Consider the following 20,766-nt stretch of genomic DNA (forward strand, 5'->3'; position numbering starts at 1 on the left):
TTCTAAATTTTTAGATTATTATTAAGGTATTACCCCATGTCATGGTCCCAAAATTGGTATTAATCTACTTCATCTTCCACAACAAAATATCACAGATTGGGTAGCTTAAATAACATACATTTATTTTATCACAGTTCTGGAAGAAATTAAGGCATTCTCAGATGAAGGAAAACTGAGAGAATTTGTCACCAGCAGATCTATCCTAAAATAATAATAGCTAAAAGAGTCTCTCTGAAAGGAAGAAAACATGGAATATCAGGGAGGAAGAAAAACCAACAGAAAGAGTAAAAATATGATTAAAATACAGTTCATTTTACTTTTCCTGTTTAGTTTTTTAAATCATTTCTGATGATGGAAATAATGATATAGTGCTGTCTAACATGGGCCTCTACATACATAACTTGTATATAGAAGCAATCTTTCAGATAGTTATGTTATAAATGGTAGAGGGTAAAGGGAGCATAAAGGGAGGTAATGTTTCTACTTTTCACTCACCCTATTCAAATGATGACACAGAAGACTATGATAAATTATGAAGTATAATACCTAAAGCAACCACTAAAAAAACTATAGAAAGAGATACACTTAAAAATAGTGTAGATAAGATATAATTATAAAAAATGTTCAATTAACCATAAGAAGGCAGCAAAAAGGAAAGAGAATCAAATAAGAGATCAAATCATAAACAAAAATAAAGTGATATACTGAAGCCCTAACTTATCAATAAATACACTAGGTATAAGTGGCCTAAATACTGCAATCCAAGTACTGATTAGCCAAGATGATTAAAAAACATGACCCATCTATACACTGTCTACAAGAATCTCACTTCAAATATAAAGATATAGGTATGTTGAAAGACTGGAAGAAAGTATACCATGGAAACATTAATCAAAGGAAAGCAGGAATAGATATATTAACATCAGATAAAGTAGACTTCAGAGCAAATAAAATTACTAGATACAGAGAGGTACATTAGATGACAAAAGTGTCAATCCACCAAAAAGACATAGTAATCCTAAATGGGTATACACCAAACAACAAAACTGTAAAATACATGAAGCAAATCTGATGGAACTGAAGAAAGAAATAGACAAATCCACAATTATAGTTGGAGTCTTTAACATACCTCTATCATTTGATAGAACTAGATAGAAAATCATCGAGGGTACAGAACTCCACAACACCATCAATGACAGGATATAATTAATATTTATGGAACACTCCACCCAACAACAGGATATATATGCTTTTCAAGTGACCATGAAACATACAGAAACATAGATAGACCACATCCTGGAATACAAAAAAAAAAAATTCTTCACTTTAAAAATTTGTGGAAATATACAGTGTGTTCTCTGACATTAATAAAGTCAGAGTAGAAATCAGGAAAAAAAAACAGGAAAAATCTGTAAATATTTGAGCAATAAACCAATAAATAACATATTTATAAAATAAAGCATGTTTCAAAGATGAAGTCTCAAGGGAATTAAAAATACATTGAACTGAGCAAAAATGAAAATAAAACATATAAAAATGTGTGGGATGCTGCAAAAGCAGTGGTGAGAGGGAAACTTATAGCACCAAATGCTTACATTAGAACAGAAGAAATCCCCTAATTAATAATCTAAACTCCCACCTCAAGAAACTAGAAGAGCAAAATAAACCCAAGGCAAGCAGAAAATAGGAAATAATACAGATAAGAACAGAAATCAATGAAATTAAAAACAGAAAAAATAGAAATCAATTAAAAGGCTGATTATTTGAAAAATATATAAAATTTAAAAACCTCTAGCAACCCTAACAAAGAAAAGAGAGAAACCACAAATTATTGAAATCAGGAATGAAACAGCCTATCACTATGGACCCCACAGACTTCAAAAGGACAGCAAGGGAACACTATGAACAGCTCTACTCATGTAAATGAAACCAGTTACGTGAAATGGACCAATTCTCAAAAAACACTTAAGTACCACAACACTCCCAATATGAAATAGATAATTCAAATAACCCTGTAACTATTTAGAAAATTAAAATTTTAACTTAACAACTCCCCAAACTAGAATCTCCATGTCCTAGAGAATTCTACCACATGGTTAAAAAGAATTAACCCCAATTCTAAACAACCTCTCCAGAAAGTAGAATTGGAAAGAACACATCTCTGTTCATTTTATGAAGCCCTTAATATCCTGATACCAATTCCAGGAAAAGACAGTACAAGAAAACTACAAACTAATATCCCTCTTGAATACAGATGTAAACATCTTTATCAAAATATAAGCAAATAGAATTCAGCAATTTATAAAAATAATTGACACTATGACCAAGAGATGCAAGGCCAATTTGTTATTCAAAAATCAATGTTACTTATATTAAAAGACCAAAGAAGAAAAATCACATGATAATGTCAATTAATACAGATAAAGCACTTGACAAAATTCAGCACATATTTATGATAAAATCCCCTAGAAAACTAGGAATGGCAAGGGGACTTTAGTAAAGTGCATTCACTTTGAGGTATCACCACATACCTATTATAACAGTTCAAGTAAAATGGCTGGCTAGATAGAGGAACTGGATCACTCATACATTGTTGGCGAGCACGTGAAATAGCATAGCTACTCTGGAAAAGAATTTGGCAGTTTGTTGAAAAACTAAGCATGCAGTTACCATACAGTCCAGCAATTGCCTTGGTCATTTCTCCTAGAGAAATGAAAACTTATGGTCATACTAAAATTTGTAGATGGATATTCATAGCAGCCTTATTCATAATTGCCAAAAACTGGAATCAGTCCAGTTGTCCTTCATTGGACATTATTTAGAACTGTCAGTGCATGGTGATAATAAAGAGCAGACCAACTTTAGTTGGTTCTATTATTATTTTTTAATTCTCTACACACAATGCACCCCTTTATTGTCTGCACCCAGGGTGGACTGTTTTCACTGCCCTTCCCTTGGTATACCACTGCTGAGAGGTAACAGTAGTACCATCAAAGCCTGCAGTGACACTGCTGTCCCTCCACTAAAGCATGGGCCAGGCTCCCCACCCCTTGAGAAACTGACTTTAAAAACAGCAGTAAATAGAGGCTATTTCTGAACCTCATTTTCATAACTCTTGCTTCCTGTTCCTAACCAGGAGCCTTGGCCCTTCTGCCCCTTAGTCAGGGTCTCTAGTCCTTGCTATTTCTTGCCACAATGGACAGTAGAAAAAGGCTCCAAAACACCTTGGATTGTGGCTTCCCTGGGCCTCATACCCAAAGGATAAAGTTGCCATTTTGCTGGTGACAGCCCTCCTCCCCAGGGAGAGAAAATACCACACTGTTTTGAGGGAGGCTTTCTGCCTTTAATTTTCCAGTTCCAAGCAACACTTGACTGTGACCCTTTGAGGTGAAAAGCCTTGGTTTACTTTTTTAAAATCTGGAATTGCAGTGTCTCTTACCTGTAATAGAACACAACATGACATGTCCTATAAGCAGAATTAGGTATGGAGGGAGAGGGGGATTAGATGAGAGACATTCATCCAAGCAGGGAAAGATGTACTATGTTTCATCTCAGACACCCCTCCAGTCTTTTGCAGTAGATGCTCTAGAGCACTAACCTTTTTTCAGTTCCTCTAATGTGCCATATTCTTTTCTGTTTCAGGGCCCTTGCTAACACTATTCTCTCTGCCAAGACTGTTTTCCTCTGTGTCTGCTTGTACTCACCAGCTATCTCCTACCCATTATCCAGATCTTAGCTTAGATGTCATATCCTCACATTTTCAGAGAAGCTTTCACTGACAGCCCCCTTGGCTACAGTGTCCTTTAGACTATGTTAGATCCCTTTGGTGTGTCTTTCCATTGCATTCTACATCTCATCCCTACTGCTTATTACTTAGTTTCACATATGTTCAGAGTCTATTTTCCTCATTAGATGAAGCTTCCTATCCACAGACTATCCTGTTCTCTGTTCTATCACTAGCACGTAGTGCAGTGCCTGGCACATGATAAATGTTCCATAAGTATTTGTTGAATAAATGTATATTTAAACCCTCTATAATTGTCATATAATCAGTGCTCTATAAGTATAGTTGTTATTATTATTGTCCAAGGGCAAATAGCTAGTCAGGGGCAGAACCAGGATTTACACCCAGGTCTGAACCTAAAGCACATGTTCCTTTCACAATATGGCTTCACCTGCAGAAATGAGTTCTAGGCCCAGCACTGCCACAAACTGGCTGTATGAATTAGGGTGAGACACTGTATCACTCTGAATATCAGTTTTCACATCTGTAAATTGGGGTAGGGATAAGTGAAGGTTAGATTGCTCTGTATGTAATCTACAGGAGGACAATAGAAGCTTAGATAGGAAGAGCTCTAAATAGTTAATAACTGACCAGTACAAATCATTACCATCCCTCTGCAAGATAATTGAACAGGTATACCAAGAACCCTCAATATGCTTATGCCCTTTAGCCTGGATAACCCCACTCACGCAGTGTGGAATAGTAAGTGATATCAGAGAGCCCTGGGTTCAAATCCCAACATCCCATTTACTAGCTCTCTGGTGTTGGGCAAGTTACCATCCTGAACCTCAATTTCCTTCTTTACAAATGGGATAATAACACCCATCCTTTTAACCTTTTCTAAGGTAAACAGCGGTATAACTTGAAAAGAAAGTTTTAAATATTGAAAGAAAATTTTATCCTATCATCCTACACACCTAACACAATTTTTTCTGTGGTACTGTGCCATTGAGGGTCACCTCTTGAGGCAGGAGCCATAGGCTACTGTTGAAGATAGGACACAAAGACTAAAGACAGAAGCAGGCTGAGGTCAGAGGCCAGAGTCTAGGGTGTGGGACAAGAGTATCCACTGGGATGGGATGGGGCAAAGGAGAAAGCCAGCTACTGAGGCACAATAAAGGGGATGCCAAATCTGAGTAATGGATAATGGCAATACAGAACCTGAAAACCAGGAAGTAGAGAGTGAGTGGGTGGGAGGACAACAGTGTGACCTAGAGGGGCCTCCTTCCAAAGTTTTGTGGCTCTTTCACTTGGGCAGTCTTCAAATGGTCTTAAAGATCCTTGAAATTGTACTCTTGCCAATTCCTTTTGTTTAGTCACATGCAGGTGTATTTTGAAATTGCGATCTTAGTGTATATATCTTTACATTAAGTAGCATATCTTCAACATTTTCCATGCCACAAGTCTTCATAATGATTCCTTTTAATGGCTGCCAAATATTCCAATTTTGCCTGTGGCCCAGAAAGCACAACCCTGTGTACTAACTGTTTGCTTCCTCGACTTATTTCCTTAGAATAAATTCTGAAACATGGGATAACTGAGCCAGAGGGTATGTAACTGGAATTTAACCACCAGAAACAGGTTTTATTTTTCTGAGAAAAGAAATGAGCTGCAGTTCTTCCCTTCCCCTTTCCCTTCTGGAACTGATAAGGGTACCCTATAGATCTGTGCTGTCCAATATGAGAGCCATTATTCACATGTGGCTCTTTAGACTAAATTTTAATTGAATAATTAAAATTAAATACAATTCAAAGTTCAGTTCCTCAGTTGCACTAGCCATATTTCACATGCACAGTAGCTACACATGCCTGGTGGCTACTGTATTAGAAAGCATAAATACAGAAAATTTCCATTCATTGTAGAAAATTTATTGGATAGTGCTGCTCTAGGGTTTCTCAAGAGGTCATGTTTGGCATCTTGGGTGGGAGTTATTTGTGGTGTAGAACTTCCCTGTGCATTGAGAGAGAGGCAGTTTAGCATCTTCAGCCCATGTCCACTAAATGCCAGTAGTACACTTCATTGAATCAATCTAACAGCTAAAACTGGTTCCATGTTTGCAAAGGCTCCATAAAGAAACAAAATATCCTCATTTGAGACTCACTGAGCTTTTATCTTAGAAGAAAGTATCTGCTACCTTAGGGTGATGGCTTCAGGTTGGCTCTATCTGAAGAGAGGGAAGCTTAGAAAGATGGCTTAAAAAGATAGCCCTGGCTCAGGGCCTATCTCTGTACTCCATTCCCCTTTTCCTTCCTTCTCCTGCTGGTCTGTTTCTTGCTTTTTGGGAATTGCAGGAACAAGACCCTGCAGATGGAGAAGATTAAGACCCGTTTGAAGGCAGAGTTTGAGGCCCTTGAATCAGAAGAGAGGCACTTGAAGGAATACAAGCAAGAGATGGACCTCCTGCTACAGGAGAAGATGGCCCATGTGGAAGAACTCCGACTGATCCATGCTGACATCAATGTGGTATGTGGCTGGCTGCCTGAATCCTGTTTCTGGGCCCTTTGAGGAATAGGCAGTAGTGAGTACTATAGCCTTTCCATGAGATGTGGTGTGGCCAACTTGAGGGAGTAGTCATTAGACTGTGGTGAAGTAGAAGAACCCAGGAGTTCTGAGATCCAGCCCCACCTCTGTCACTGATTGACTGCATATCACTAGACAAGTTCCTTCTCTCTGGATCTCAGTTTTTCTCTCTGTACCTTGAGAGGGATTCAGTCACCTCTGAGGTCTCATTCAGCTCTAATGTGCTTTCATTCTAGGAGTCTGGGAGTTGAGAGCTAGCTTTGGGGGAAATCAGAGCAGGCAGATGCCTCTGGGGTCTACCTTAAATGACTCCAAAGCTTCCAACTAGGCCAAACAAATCATCTTTGCCAGTCTACCAAAATGAGGCTCCCTCATTAGAGTCTCTCTTTTGGAGACTTGGGAAGTGGGGAATGAACTGCCTGCCAAAGTGATACATTCCCTGCTTACTAGAGTTATTTCAGAGTCCAAATGATCATCTGTCTTGGGTACAGTATTGGTGATTCTTTCTCCAGGGAGGGAGGGAGGAAGGTTGGAGAGGCTGACCCATAGGGCCCTTTCAAACCCTTAGCGCCTATGATAATGAGAAATATTTTTAAAAAATTACTTTTGAAGGAGATAAATTACTTTTCTTGGGTAATTCATTTCTGTGGCAATATTTATTTTCTGATATTGCCAGGCCTAGAATCTTCAATGAAATATGAATGCAATTTGGACAGGAGTTACTTAGGATTTTATATGTCACAAGATCACAGAAAATCAGGATCTCATGAGGAGTTGGCAGTTCTGCTGCCAGCTAACCAAGGATAGAGAGCCAATGAAATAAACAATATTTTAGTCACAGAGGGGCTGAAAATCTAGGCCAGTGGATCTCAAACTTGAACAGGCATCAGAGTTACCCAGAGAGCCTGTTAAAACACAGATTGTTGGAATCCATCCCAGAGTTTCTGATTCCTTATATCTGGAGTGATACCTGAGAATTTGCATTCTTGATGAGTTCCCAGTTGATGCTTGCTGATGCTGCTGATCCAGTGGGCATATTTTGGGAATGACTGATCTAGGAGAAAGGTCACTGGTCTGGGAGGCAGATGCCATGAGTCTTTAGATTTTGCCCTTAAGAAGAATTTCTCTGAGGAAGTTCCTTTTTCTGTCTCAGTCTCAATTCTCTGATCTGTAAAATGGTAGTGGGGTGCACTACATGAGCTCTAAGGGGAATTCCAGCTCTAAGATGCTATATTTGAATAATAACCACCATTCATCAAGCCTTTACTCTGTGTTAGCCCTTGTACTGAGAGTTTATATGAATTCAATCATTGAATCTTCACCAAGATTTTATGAAGTAGGTACTATTATTATCCCTGTTATACAGATGAAGAAACTGAGGCTTGACAAGAGTCACATAGAATATGAGGTAGATTGACGACTTGAACATAGATTGGTCTGGCTCTGGAGTTTGTGCTATTATCCACTCAGCTATAGAACCTTGCTAAGAATCTTGGGGTCTTTTTTCTGTGCCTACTTCACTCTGTGTTCCAGATGGAAAACACCATCAAACAGTCTGAGAATGACCTAAACAAGCTGCTAGAGTCTACCCGGCGGCTACATGATGAGTATAAGCCGCTGAAGGAACATGTGGATGCTCTGCGCATGACTCTGGGCCTGCAGAGGCTCCCTGACCTATGTGAAGAGGAGGAGAAGCTCTCCTTGGAGTAAGCTGCCTGCCTCCTGTCCCTGCAGCATACACCACACACACACACACACACACACACACACTCACACACACACACAGTTGTATATATACACATAAAGTTTGTTCTGAAAGTCAGGGTATCCAGTCCTAGCCCCAGGCCTGTCAGTGGCTGACTCATTACATGGTCCTTGGGTAAGTCTCTGTGCTGGGCTGTTGCACTGAAAGAAGGATGATTAGACTAGAATTGCTAGATGGCTTTTAAAATTCTTCGTGCAGTTTTGACAATACAAGAGTATGTCTATGACTCTTTTTGTATGTGTGTGTATCTATGACTGTTAAAAGGTCACTTCCCAAGTCAAGGTCTAGAAGAGATGTTCAGAAACCTTTGAAAACACAGAAGGGTGAGCTTTCATGCTCTCCAGGGGCTAGTCTGGAACTTTATCTTAAGACCCAGAGTTAAGAACTAGGCTCACCTTATGGAGATACAGAGTTCAGTTCAGTAGAAGGAAGCATACATACTTCCTTAAGGTAGATCAGGCTGCCTGTGGAAGTGGTGAGCTTCTTATTCCTAGAAGTATGACAGTAGAGGCCTGAGAGCACTTAATAGGAATACTGCAAAGAAAAATGGAATGGAGGATAGGCAAATGCTCTTTGAGGACTTTGCTAGCCCTGGGATTTCTTGATTTTCTGGGTCTGTCAGAGTTAAGGACCAGGAGGACTATACTTCCCAGAAGACAGTGAGCCTGGTACCTAGGGAGAAGAACTTTGTGCTGGAGAGGGTGCAGGAACTTTCTACAGTGAGCCATAGCTGAAACCTCTTGGTTCTGTAGCATGGAGTTTTTAAGAGGGGCGAGGTTCTCCTTGCTTTCAGAATGATCCAGCTAATGTCTCTCATCTCAAAAGTTACTTTGAGAAGCAGAAAGCAGAGTGGCAGACAGAGCCTCAGGAGCCCCCCATCCCTGAATCCTTGGCCGCTGCAGCCGCTGCCGCCCAACAACTCCAAGTGGCTAGGAAGCAGGACACGCGGCAGACAGCCACTTTCAGGCAGCAGCCCCCACCTATGAAGGTGAGTGAACTGAGTATGGGCTGTGGAGGAAGAAAGGTATCCTCAAGCAGCCCTGGGGAATTTTGGGTCTGGGGCTCTGGCCTAATGTATTTGGGGTCTTCCTACAATAGGCTTTGCTTGGGACACAGAGGAAGGGGTATTATGTGTATGTGCCGTAGTAGACCCGCTGGTCTTGTTGCCTCATATTCCCAGAGGGGTTAGAATGCAGGAATATTGCCAAGCTCTACTAAAGTATAATTCTCAAAAAGTTAGAAACATGGCTCATGCAAATATATAGTAAGCATGTGTCATTAATGAGGGATCCAGCATGATTACAAAGCTGGTTCCAAGAGCATTAGAGGAACAAACGATCGTATAGTCAGGAAAGGAAAGGAATGCTGAAATGACTGCAAAGTTAAATCCAAAACTGGTTAATGTCCTATAAGACAATAAAACTGTAATCTTTATCTTTCTTTGGAACAGAAATAATTTGCATCTTTACTAGGCAAAAACCACTTTCACCTTATCAATATAAGTCATAGGATCTGGGTCCTGATCAATAGTAAATAGCAAAACAAAGAGACATTCTCCTAGAGCAAGGGTCGGCAAACCAGAGCCCATATACCAAGTCTGGGTACCCACTCCCTGTTTTTGTAAACAAAGTTTTATTGACCCACACACATGTTTGTTTGTTTATATATTGTCTGTGGCTTCTTCATCTAAAGCAGTTAGAGTTGAGTAGTTGCAATTAAAATCATATGACCTGAAAAGAGATTCTAAAATATTTACTATCTTGACCTTTATATAACAAGTTTACTGATATCTGTCCTAGAGAATTAAATAATCCTTGAGTGGGCCTGTTAGACCATGCTCCAGTGTCATGCTTAATGGACCTTTAATTCTCATTTTGCCTTATTTCCAAGTTTTGGGTATTTTTCCTCAATATCCCTCTTTGACTCTCACTCCCTTATATCCTTTACATCCCTTACATCCGGCACTGATCTCGCTGCTTCGGTCTCAGTCACTGATTACTGCTCCTTCCTTTGGAGAAATCACAATTGGTTTTTGAGTCCCTGGGGATCAGAAGGATGAACCATGGCCCAGAAGAATCTAAACACTAACTTTCTTTGTCCTGTGTCCCCCACCAGGCCTGCTTGTCATGTCATCAGCAAATTCACCGGAATGCACCTATATGCCCTCTGTGCAAAGCCAAGAGTCGGTCCCGGAACCCCAAAAAGCCGAAACGGAAGCAGGATGAATGAAGAGAGGGAGAACACATAGAGCTATGCTGCTCATATCCCTTTCCCTTGGCCAGAGCGATTGATGTCTTGATGTGAAACACCCTTTCCCCACCTCTATGAAGTCTCCTATTTAATGTGATGGAAGCACAACCATTCTCTCACTTTGCTCTTACTTCTTTCTGCTCTTGGGGTTTCTGGCTTAGGAAGAGATGTAGTTCAGGTTCTAATGTCAGTGTATCTGGAGATCCCATCTCTGTCACCTACATTTCAACCCCTGCCCTTGTTTGTAGCTAAGGGAAGGGCGGTGGAAGGTCCAGATGTGATTCTCTGTCTCTTATGCCTGAGGCCTGGGGCTTACGTTCTGAGGGCTGGGGATGCCCATATCCTCTTTCAGGTGAAGGCTCCAGGGTGCCCCCTCCCTGTACTTTTGCCTTAGGCTCTGAAGGGACAATAGTCTTCTTGCTGGACTTTCCTATAGGCTTGTACATATACCTCCCCCACCCCTACCTTCATCTCATCCTCAAGACCCAGAGGTACCTTGGACAAGCTCTCTTTTTCATATTCATTTGGGAGGCCTGACTATGATTATTGAATTCACCACCCCACACCCTTGCAGTCTCCCAGATATGTTGAAGTTCTCAGGTACCAGGTTGTGTCTGGGGATCCTGAAATCTGTGGACTTTTCCCCCATAACCCTACTTTTTATAAATCAGTAGTAGAAGTTCCCCACAGTGAAATCAGGTGGCCAGACCCACTCTATAAGTCCTGCTTAACTCATTGCCTGTCATTGGTCTGAGGACTCTACTATAGGGGCTGACTTAGGCTGGAGAGGCCCCAGGCTGACATTTGTGTTGCCTTTTATTCAAAACCATTACTCTGGCACTTAGTCAAATGGTATATCTTGGAGATCAGAGTAGTGGATCGAGATTCAAATGAATGCCAATCACTTTATACAGGTAGGTATGTGGAACTTCTACTACAGTCATCCCTCCATCTCTTGGGTCTTCCCTCTTCTCTAAGGCAGCCTCAGCTCAGGTCAGCTTTTGGCCAACCCCTTTCCTGTGGATTGTGGAGGTGACTTTCCCTCTCAAAAGAAAAGGCACCAGGCTCCCCAAACCCTACAGCTAGTGCTTCCACCAAAGCCAGATCTCTAGTTAAGTCATTTTCAAACTTAAGGGATGGGGATGGGGACTAACTGACTGAAAAACTTTTAGCCCCAGATATCAGTCCCAGGCTGGGGAGGGGGGATATTTTTCCTTCATTTCTTAACTGTAGTTTTAAGTTGCCCGAGAGTCTGTGTGTTCATAGTATATAAAAGGTTCCTCTGCTCTTTGAAAGTAAGAGCATTATGTCTCTACAAATTCTTTTAAATAAACATTTGTTGGTTGGAGTAAATGCTGACTGAGTGCCTACTAGTGCCAGGTAATAGAAAAGATGAAATGTCCTTTCCTTTTCTGGGTAGCTCTTCTTCTTTCTTATACTCTCCACCCTACAAATGAGAAAACCAGGCACACCATTGCACAATAATTTACCCTATAATTATAATTTCCATTTATTCAGTACCTACTCTGTCAGGTCTCTATATAAGATGCTTTATATAAATGATTGTATTTGATTTTCAAAACAACCTTTCAAGCTCAGTATTCTTATTGCCATTTTCCAAAAATGTAAACTGAACCTAAGAGAAGTTAAATAACTTGTACAGTGTTAAACAAACAGCTAGTAAGAGAAGTTTCAGGATTTGAACTCAATTTGTCTGGTTCTCAAGTCTGTTTGTTTTCTGTATTTTTTCTCCATGATAATTTTTTAAGCTTTTCTCCCTTTTGGGATGGATGGATGATAGGAGTAGTTAAAATAACTCTGAACTAGAAACCAGGGACCAGGAATCCAGTGACTGATGCAGGAATGTAAAGGCCTGGTTCCCTATAGGAATATAATAGGGAATAACTCTGGAAGAGCCATTCCAGCTTCAGAGCTCCCCATAGGTGGACTGTAGTTTCCATTAAGACTGAGTTGCAGTTCAGCAGTCCCTCTGTCCAATCCTGCCTTCTTCTCTTCTCTTCTCTTCTCTTCTCTTCTCTTCTCTTCTCTTCTCTTCTCTTCTACAAGTGTTGATCCCAAGGATGCCCCAATTAATATTCTGTATATTAAACTGTCCTAGTGTTTTCCAGAAACCCAACAGTTGAAAGAAACTTCTCTATGCTTCAGTGTCCTCATTTAGAAAATGGGGAAAATAATAGTGCCTACTTCTGAGGCTGTTGTGAGCAATGCCAGCATATCAGAAGAACTCAGTAAGTGTTAATTTCCTTCTTCCCCTTGTGCTTCTGGCATTAGGTAGGTTGGATGACCAAAAAAAATACTGTTTGTCTTAGCTGACATTCCTCTATCACTCCAGATTTTGTTCAGCTACAAGTCTGCTTTTGAAGTGGCCTAGACTCACTCTGGGCAAAGGGAGGACACTCAGCTGTGTGACTTGGAGTATACCTTAACCTATAGAGGCCTCAGCAAGTCCCTGTAAAGTATAGGAGGAGTGGTCACTGTTCTGCATCCTTGGCACACTGGAGATCATATCTGTCAATTCAGTAGTAGCACTACTAACCAGGTCAGCTATTTCTCAGGGAACACTTCTGAATGGGAGGAGAACAATCACATGTTGAGCACCTATACCTACCAGCTACTGGATAAAGTGCTGCTATCTAGTGTTTTCAAGTTCTACTGCTGTAAAACAAACAACCCCCCAAAACTTAGTAGTAGTAGTTAGTAGAGCATGTAGTATTACATTTTACAGAGACCCAGAGGGGGAACTGACTTGCCCAATGTCACTTAGCAGATTAAGAGCAAAGCCACAACTAGAACTCAGGTCTTCCAATCTGGGAATAACCCAATCTGGGGCCCTCTTTACATGTTTGACATAGTGAGGATGAATTGTATACATGTTTTGTGTCAGAGGTCGCTTTTACATTGAGGATAGGTGCTCACCCCACAGGGGAAGTCCAGACAATTTTAGCAATTTTGCTCTTAAAGTCCAGTTCCTTGTTACTATTATGCCCTCAACTTTCCCATAGCAATTATCAGCATGTTTGCAGTGATCAATATCTCCCAAGGTTAACTCTGGGAAGGCTGTTAACTCAGGGCCAGGCACCCTTTGATCCCTTAGATTAGTTACTTAACCTCTCCAGGCCTCCAATTTCTCATATGTGAGGTAGGAATAGTAGTAGTCCTCTCCTTGCAGCGTTGTTGTGAACATTTGATGAACTAATAATATATGTAAAGTGCCTAAAACAGCACTTGAGAAGCATTCAGTCAATGATAGCTATGAGGAAGAAAATGATGACTGACTTCTTGAGAGGCCAAAGATGATGATAAGGAGGAGAAGGAGGAAAAAGGAAGAGAAGAAGGAAGGAGAAGGGAGGGAGCAGCGGGAAGAAGAGTAGGGGTACAATAGGGAGGGGATTGCCCCCATGTAGGGCTTCCCATTGAGAGAAAGCTGATGGCTGAGAGTCATGGTTCCTTTCCTGGAGATTGATGAGACTCTGAGGTTCTACTGCCACCTGCCATTGAGTCTGTTTCATGGTTATAAAAGACACAGACCCCTCCTAGGTACTAGGCAGAATCCCCTCTTTTCACCACATTCTTTTCTGCTGTGGCTGGGGAGGGAAGACCATCCCTAAACAAGAATTCCCCAAACGTGGTCTAAGCACATGTACACTTTTAGTGGTTTCTGTACTTCACAGGACAGGGAAATGACACTGACCCAGGGTCCAGTTGTTCCTGGGTTCAAATCCTAAATCTTTTACTTATTAGCAGTGTATTCTTGAGTAAGTTATCAAACTTCTCCAACCTCCACTTTCCTCACCTGTAAACTAGAGATAATGCCTACTGTGTGGAGTTGCAGTGAAAATTTTAAAAACAAAGAAGGTGTGGATCACCATTCACTGGATGTCTATAATTTAGTGGGCACTGTGCTAAGTATTTTCACATGCTTTATCATATATGGGAGACAGCATAGTGTAGTGGCTAAGAGCATGGATACCAAAGTCAGAGAATCTGGATTCAACTCTCAGCAATGCCATTTGCTGACTGTGTGATCTTCAGTGAGCTCATTAACGTCTTTAAACCTCATGTGTACAATGGGGGTAATAATAGAATTAACCTCATTGAATTGTTATTAGGATTAAATGAGAGAATACTTATGGGTTGCACATAAAAACATTGAGTGTTTGATAAAGTAAACAAATCAAGTCTTCCTTACAGTGCCACCAACTTAGAGATGAGGAAATTAAAGCTGGTAGAAGTCAAGTGCCTTCAAATTTGGATCTGTCTGACTCCACTAAACAACAAAAATGCTTAGAAGAGTGTACTGATGTCTGCAATTTATTTATTTTGAAGTGCATAAAAACTTAGGTGGATTGGTGGATGGATAGAAGGATAGGCATGTGATAAAATAAGCCCAGTAAAATGCTAATTGTAGGATCTAGGTGGGGGCATATGGGTGGTAACTGTAAAATTTGCTGTAGATATAAATTTCTTTATAATAAAATGTTGGGTGATAAAACATCTATCTGGTAATGTTACTTCTCTGCCTAAAAGCCATAGTTTGTTCCCTAGCATTACCACTATATAATTTGACCTCCTGTATAATCAACATAGTTTTCACTGACCCCCTTTTGGAATTGGCAGAACACAGGTGATAATGGAGAGAGGAAGAGAGAGAGAGCGGACTGTTCTGGTTTTAAAACTGAAAGTCCTACACCCCGATAAATCCCGCAGTCCTTGGCAAACTGGGATGGTTGGTAACGCTATTACACTTTTGGGCCCAGTTGTGCCTTCTTTCATTCTGGTAGTGCTAAGGGCAAACTGTCTATTGTTTCTAATCCATGTGATAGCATTCTCAGGGGTTCTTGACAGTTTGAGCTCTGACCCTGACCCACTCACTCTGCCATCTGAGTAGGTGCGGCCCCCTGCTGATGATGGGTGCACCTGTTACAGATTCTTTCCCCACATTGCTGTGCACACCCAATGCAGCAGCAGTTATGTCTGAGCCTTTCTCCACCATACATCACCTTATTCTAGACTTCTGAGCTTGAAATCCTATAACCCTGACAACTACAAGGGCCTGAGACATTGCTGTTGATCTCTAGATCCTACTGCCAGCCCCAACTCCAGACATTCTTCAACATCCTGACCAAGTAACTCACTGCCAAACAGTAGGCATCTGGGTTCCATCCAGAAAGCCAGAAAGGATGCCTCAACAGCAGGTAGGTGGTCATATTTTTTTAAACATTTTTTATTGAGTTATAATCATTTTACAGTGTTATATCAAATTCCTGTGTAGAGCACCATTTTTCATTTATACATGAACATACATATATTCACTGTCACATTATTTTTCTCTGTGAGCTACCACAAGATCTTGTACATACTTCCCTGTGCTATACAGTATAATCTTGTTTATCTATTCCACATTTGCCTGTTAGTATCTACAAATTTTGAACTCCCAGTCTGTCCCTTCCCAACCCCCACCACCTTGGCAACCACAAGTTTGTATTCTATGTCTATGAGTCTGTTTCTGATTTGTATTTATGTTTTGTCTTTTGAGATTCCACATATGAGTGATCTCATATGGTATTTTTCTTTCTCTTTCTGGTTTACTTCACTTAGAATGACATTCTCCGGGGAAATCCGTGTTGCTGCAAATGGTGTTATGTTGTCGGTTTTTATAGCTGAATAGTATTCCATTGTATAAATATACAACAGCTTCTTTATCCAGTCATCTGTTGATGGACATTTAGGCTGTTTACATGTCTTGGCTATTGTAAATAGTGGTGCTATGAACACTGAGGTACAGGTGTCTTTTTGAAGTAGGGTTCCTTCTGGATATATGACCAGGAGCAGGTATCCTGGGTCATGTGATAAGTCTATTCCTAGTCTTTTGAGGAATCTCCATATTGTTTTTCACAGTGGCTGTACCAAACTGCATTTCCACCGGCAGTGTAGGAAGGTTCCCTTTTCTCCACAGCCTCTCCAACATTTGTCATTTGTGGATTTTTGAATGATGGCCATTCTGACTGGTGTGAGGTGATAACTCATCATAGTTTTGATTTTCATTTCTCTCATAATTAGTGATATTGAACATTTTTTTCTTATGCCTACTGATCATTCATATGTCTTCCTTGGAGAATTACTTGTTTAGGTCTTCTGCCCATTTTTGCATTGGGTTGTTTGTTTTCTTCTCATTAGGTCATATAAGATGCTTATATATTCTGGAGATCAAGCCTTCATCGGTTTCATCGTTTGCAAACATTTTCTCCCATTCCGTAGTTTGTAGTATTGTTTTACTTTTAGTTTCCTTTGCTGTGCAGAAGCTTGTAAGTTTCATTAGGTCCCATTTGTTTATTCTTGCTCTATTTCTATTGCTTGGGTAGACTACCCTAGGAGAACATTTTTGAGATGTATGTGAAATAATGTTTTGCCTATGTTTTCTCCTAGGAAGTTTATTGTATCTTGTCTTATGTTTAAGTCTTTGATCCATTTTGAGTTTCTTTTTTTTTTTTTACATTTTTATTGAGTAATAGTTATTTTACAATGTTGTGTCAAATTCTAGTGTAGAGTACAGTTTTTCAGTCATACATGAAAATGTATATATTCATTGTCACATTCTTTTTCTCTATGAGCTACCACAAGATATTGTATAATTTTCCCTGTGCTATACAGTATAATCTTGTTTATCTATTCTGCATTTTAAAATCCCAGTCTGTCCCTTCCCAACCCCCGCCCCCTTGGCAACCACAAGTTTGTATTCTATGTCTATGAGTCTGTTTCTGTTTTGTATTTATGTTTTGTTTGTTTTTCTTTTTTAGATTCCTCATATAAATGATATCATATGGCATTTTTCTTTCTCTTTCTGGCTTACTTCACTTAGAATGACATTCTCCAGGAACATCCATGTTGCTGCAAATGGCATTATGCTTTCGGTTTTGGGGGCTGAATAGTATTCCATCATATAAATATACCGACTCTTCTTTATTCAGTCATCTGTTGATGGACATCAAGGCAGCTTCCATGTCTTGGCTATTGTAAATAGTGCTGCTATGAACATTGGGGTGCAGGTGTCATTTTGAAGTAGGGTCTCTTCTGGATATATGCCCAGGAGTAGGATTCCTGATTCATATGGTAAGTCTATTCCTAGTCTTTTGAAAAATCTCCATACTGTTTTCCACAGTGGCTTTCCTTGCTTCCCTCTCCCACTCTTGATTTAGAAATCTTCTTTTACAATTTTGTGTTTATTTTATTTGTAATTCATGGCAATTATCTCCTTTCCAGTTATGAGTTTCTCATTTTTGTAGCATCCTGCTTCTTTTCTATTTAGAATAGACCTGTGAATATTTCTTTTAGCATGAGTTTAGTGTTGCTAAACTCTTCTAATTTTTGCTTGTCTGTGAAGTTCTTTATCTCTCCTTCTGTTCTAAAGGATAGCCTTGCTGGATAGAGTATCCAAGGCTGCATTTTTTTTAAATTCAGGACTTTGAATATATCTTGCCACTCCCTTCTGGCCTGTAAGTGTTTGTGTAGAGAAATCAGCTGAGAGCATTATGGGGGTTCCCTTGTAACTCACTCTTTGTTTTTCTCTTGCTGCCTTTAGGATCATTTCTTTATCCTTGACTCTGGCCATCTTGATTATGATATGTCTTGGTGTGGTTCTGTTTGTGTTATTCTTGTTTGGGATCCTCTGAGCCTCCTGTACTTGGATATCTGATTCCTTTAGGTTTGGGAAGTTTTCAGTCATGATTTCTTCCAATACCTTTTCAATTCCCTTTGTTCTTTCTTCCTCTTCTGGAACCCCTATTATGCATAGATTGGCATGCTTTATATTATCCCATAGGTCCCTTCTATTGTTTTTATTGGTTTTTGTTTGTTTTTCTCTCAGCTGTTCTGCTTGGATGCTTTCTGTTGTCCTGTCTTCTAGGTCGCTTATTCATTCCTCTACATTATGTAGCCTGCTTTTACAGTCTTTAGGTCAGCTCTCATCTCAGCAAATGAGTTTACTAATTCTATTTGGTTCTTATTTATAGCTTCTATTTCATTTTTGACCTATTTTATCTCTTCAAACACTATTTCTTTTAGTTCCTTCAGTACTTTGATCACTCCTTTTTTGAAATCTTGATCTAGTAGGTCATCAATGTCTATTTCCTTGATAGTGCTTTCAGGGGACTTTTCTTGATCTTTTAATTGGGAGTAGTTCCTCTGCTTCTTCATATTGCTCGTATCTCTCTGGCACTGTGGCTTAAGGAGTATCAGTTATCTAGTTCTCCTGGAGATGGTGTGCTCTTAATGATTTTATTGAGACATCTCTTGTCTTTGCCCTGTTTTGCAAACTCAGATTGCTGTTTCCAGAGGCCCTCTGTTGGCGCACTCATCTGTGCTGCTCCCAGTGGCTGTTGGCTAGCAGATCATGCCCCCTCCTAACACTGGGTCAGGTGCTTAGCTCTTACCCGGTGGGTGGGTGGGTCACTCCCCCTCCTGATGCCACAGTCAGATGCTGCACTTGGGGGGAGGCAGGTGGGCAGATCGTGCCTCCTCCCAGCACCGTGGTCAGGTGCTGCATTCCTGCCAGGAAGGGGGGTGGCCACCTGCCCACTTCCGGCACCGGCCGCTCCGCTGCTGTGTGCAGTTGCCCACTCTGCCTCGGGTCGACACTCTGAAGGCGGGCTCTGGGAAAACAGAACAGCCCCGCCCCTTCTCCATGCCAAATCTCATCTCCTTGTTTGTCTTGGCAGTGCAACTTCTCTGAGGTGCTGGAGCAGAAAGATCCTATCTGCCTCGGGCTGTAAACAAGTCTCAGTCCTGCCTAGGAGGTTGTGGAACCCCGGGGTGCAAATTCAGGTCTTGGCCCTGCCCCCACCCGGGCACTGTGCACAGGAGGAGATGGCTGCTGTGCCTGAGCCCCGCCTCTCTTCTCACGAGATGCACCAGTAATGGCAGCACAGGTCTGAGTAGACAAAGGCTACGGCGCCCCTTCCCCCAGGGCACGCCAGCCATGTTGCTTTGCTTTTTTTGCAATTTGTGGGGGACTGATGTTGTTCTGCTCTGTATCCCCTCACAGCCATGGTGCGCAGCACCCTGCAGTCCCCTGGGGCTGCCTCATTGCAGCTGCCTCAGTCCTCCACCTGGCTTGGGCAGCCTGTCCCAGCCCCAGCTGCCAGCTCGCGTCTCAGGCTGGGTGTCATGGGGACCCTTTGTGCCCTTTTAACTCAGTTCTGTCAGTCAAGGGTTGCTCAGGGCAGATCTGAGCCTCAGGGGCTCCCGTTCGGTCCCGCTGGCCTCTCTGTTGGAGCGGGGGGACCCAGAGAACGAGTGCCAGTTCTCCTTTGCTGCTCCCCCCCCCCCCCCCGCAGGATCGGTCTCACATGGTTTTGCTTTTCTTCTTTCTTTTTTCCTTTTCTCCTAACAGATTTTTGGCGTCTTTGTCTATTGATGAGGGTGATGTTCTGTCAGAGTTTGGCAGGTGCTCTGGTTGGCTGAGTAGGTCTGTAGATGTGTGTTTTTGTGTATTTGTGGGAGAGGATAACCTACAAGCGTCCTTCTATTCCACCATCTTGCTTCTCTCTCATTTTGAGTTTATTTTTGTATATGGTGTAAGGGAGTGTTCTGGCTTCATTGATTTACATGCTGCTGTCCAATCTTCCCAACACCATTTGCTGAAGAGACTGTCCTTATTCCATTGTATGTTCTTGCCTCCTTTGTTGAAGATTAGTTGACCAAAGATTGTGGGTTCATTTCTGGGCTCTCTATTCTGTTCCATTGGTCTATATGTCTGTTTTTGTACCAATACCATGCTGTCTTGATGACTGTAGCTATGTAATATTGTCTGCAGTCTGGGAGAGTTCTTCCTCCAGCTTCTTTCTTTCTCTTCAGTAATGCTTTGGCAATTCTAGGTCTTTGATGGTTCCATATAAGTTTTAGTATGATTTGTTCTAGTTCTGTGAAATATGTCCTGGGAAATTTGATTGGCATTGCATTAAATCTGTAGATTGCCTTGGGCAGTGTGACCATTTTAACAATATTGATTCTTCCAATCCAGGAGCATAGGATATCTTTCCATTTTTAAAAGTCTCTTTAATTTCCTTCATCAGTGGATTATAGTTTTCCATGTATAAGTCCTTCACCTACTTGGTTAGAATTATTCCTAGGTATTTTATTACTTTGGGTGCTATTTTAATGGGGATTGTTTCTTTACTTTCTTTTTCTGTTGATTCATCATTAGTGTAAAGAAATGCAACTGATTTTTGTATGTTGATCTTCTAACCTGCTAACTTGCTGAATTCTTCAATCAGCTCTACTAGTTTTTGTGTGACCTTTTAGGGTTTTCTATATATAGTATCATGTCATCTGCATATAGTGACACTTTTACCTCTTCTTTTCCAATTTGGATCCCTTTTATTTCTCTCTCTTGTCTGATTGCTGTGGCTAGGACTTCCAGGACTATGTT

The 20,766-nt window shown here is 40.9% G+C and overlaps 1 protein-coding gene across 2 annotated transcripts in view; it reads left to right on the top strand.

The window, feature by feature from the left end:
• Positions 1-14,834, top strand: part of ZC4H2 (zinc finger C4H2-type containing) — a 34,800-nt gene extending 19,966 nt beyond the window's left edge. Inside the window, exons 2-5 of one of the 2 annotated variants that reach the window (XM_010973661.2) lie at positions 6,076-6,247; positions 7,838-8,010; positions 8,895-9,057; positions 10,185-14,834. In XM_010973661.2, the coding sequence (XP_010971963.1) occupies positions 6,076-6,247; positions 7,838-8,010; positions 8,895-9,057; positions 10,185-10,298 (622 nt within the window). In that variant the 3' untranslated portion in view covers positions 10,299-14,834. The remainder of the gene's footprint in view (positions 1-6,075; positions 6,248-7,837; positions 8,011-8,894; positions 9,058-10,184) is intronic. The other variant, XM_010973662.3, reaches the window with a different exon arrangement.
• Positions 14,835-20,766: the final 5,932 nt, after the last annotated feature.

This window comes from Camelus bactrianus, chromosome X (assembly GCF_048773025.1).
Source record: "Camelus bactrianus isolate YW-2024 breed Bactrian camel chromosome X, ASM4877302v1, whole genome shotgun sequence".
NCBI classification, from domain to species: domain Eukaryota; kingdom Metazoa; phylum Chordata; class Mammalia; order Artiodactyla; family Camelidae; genus Camelus; species Camelus bactrianus.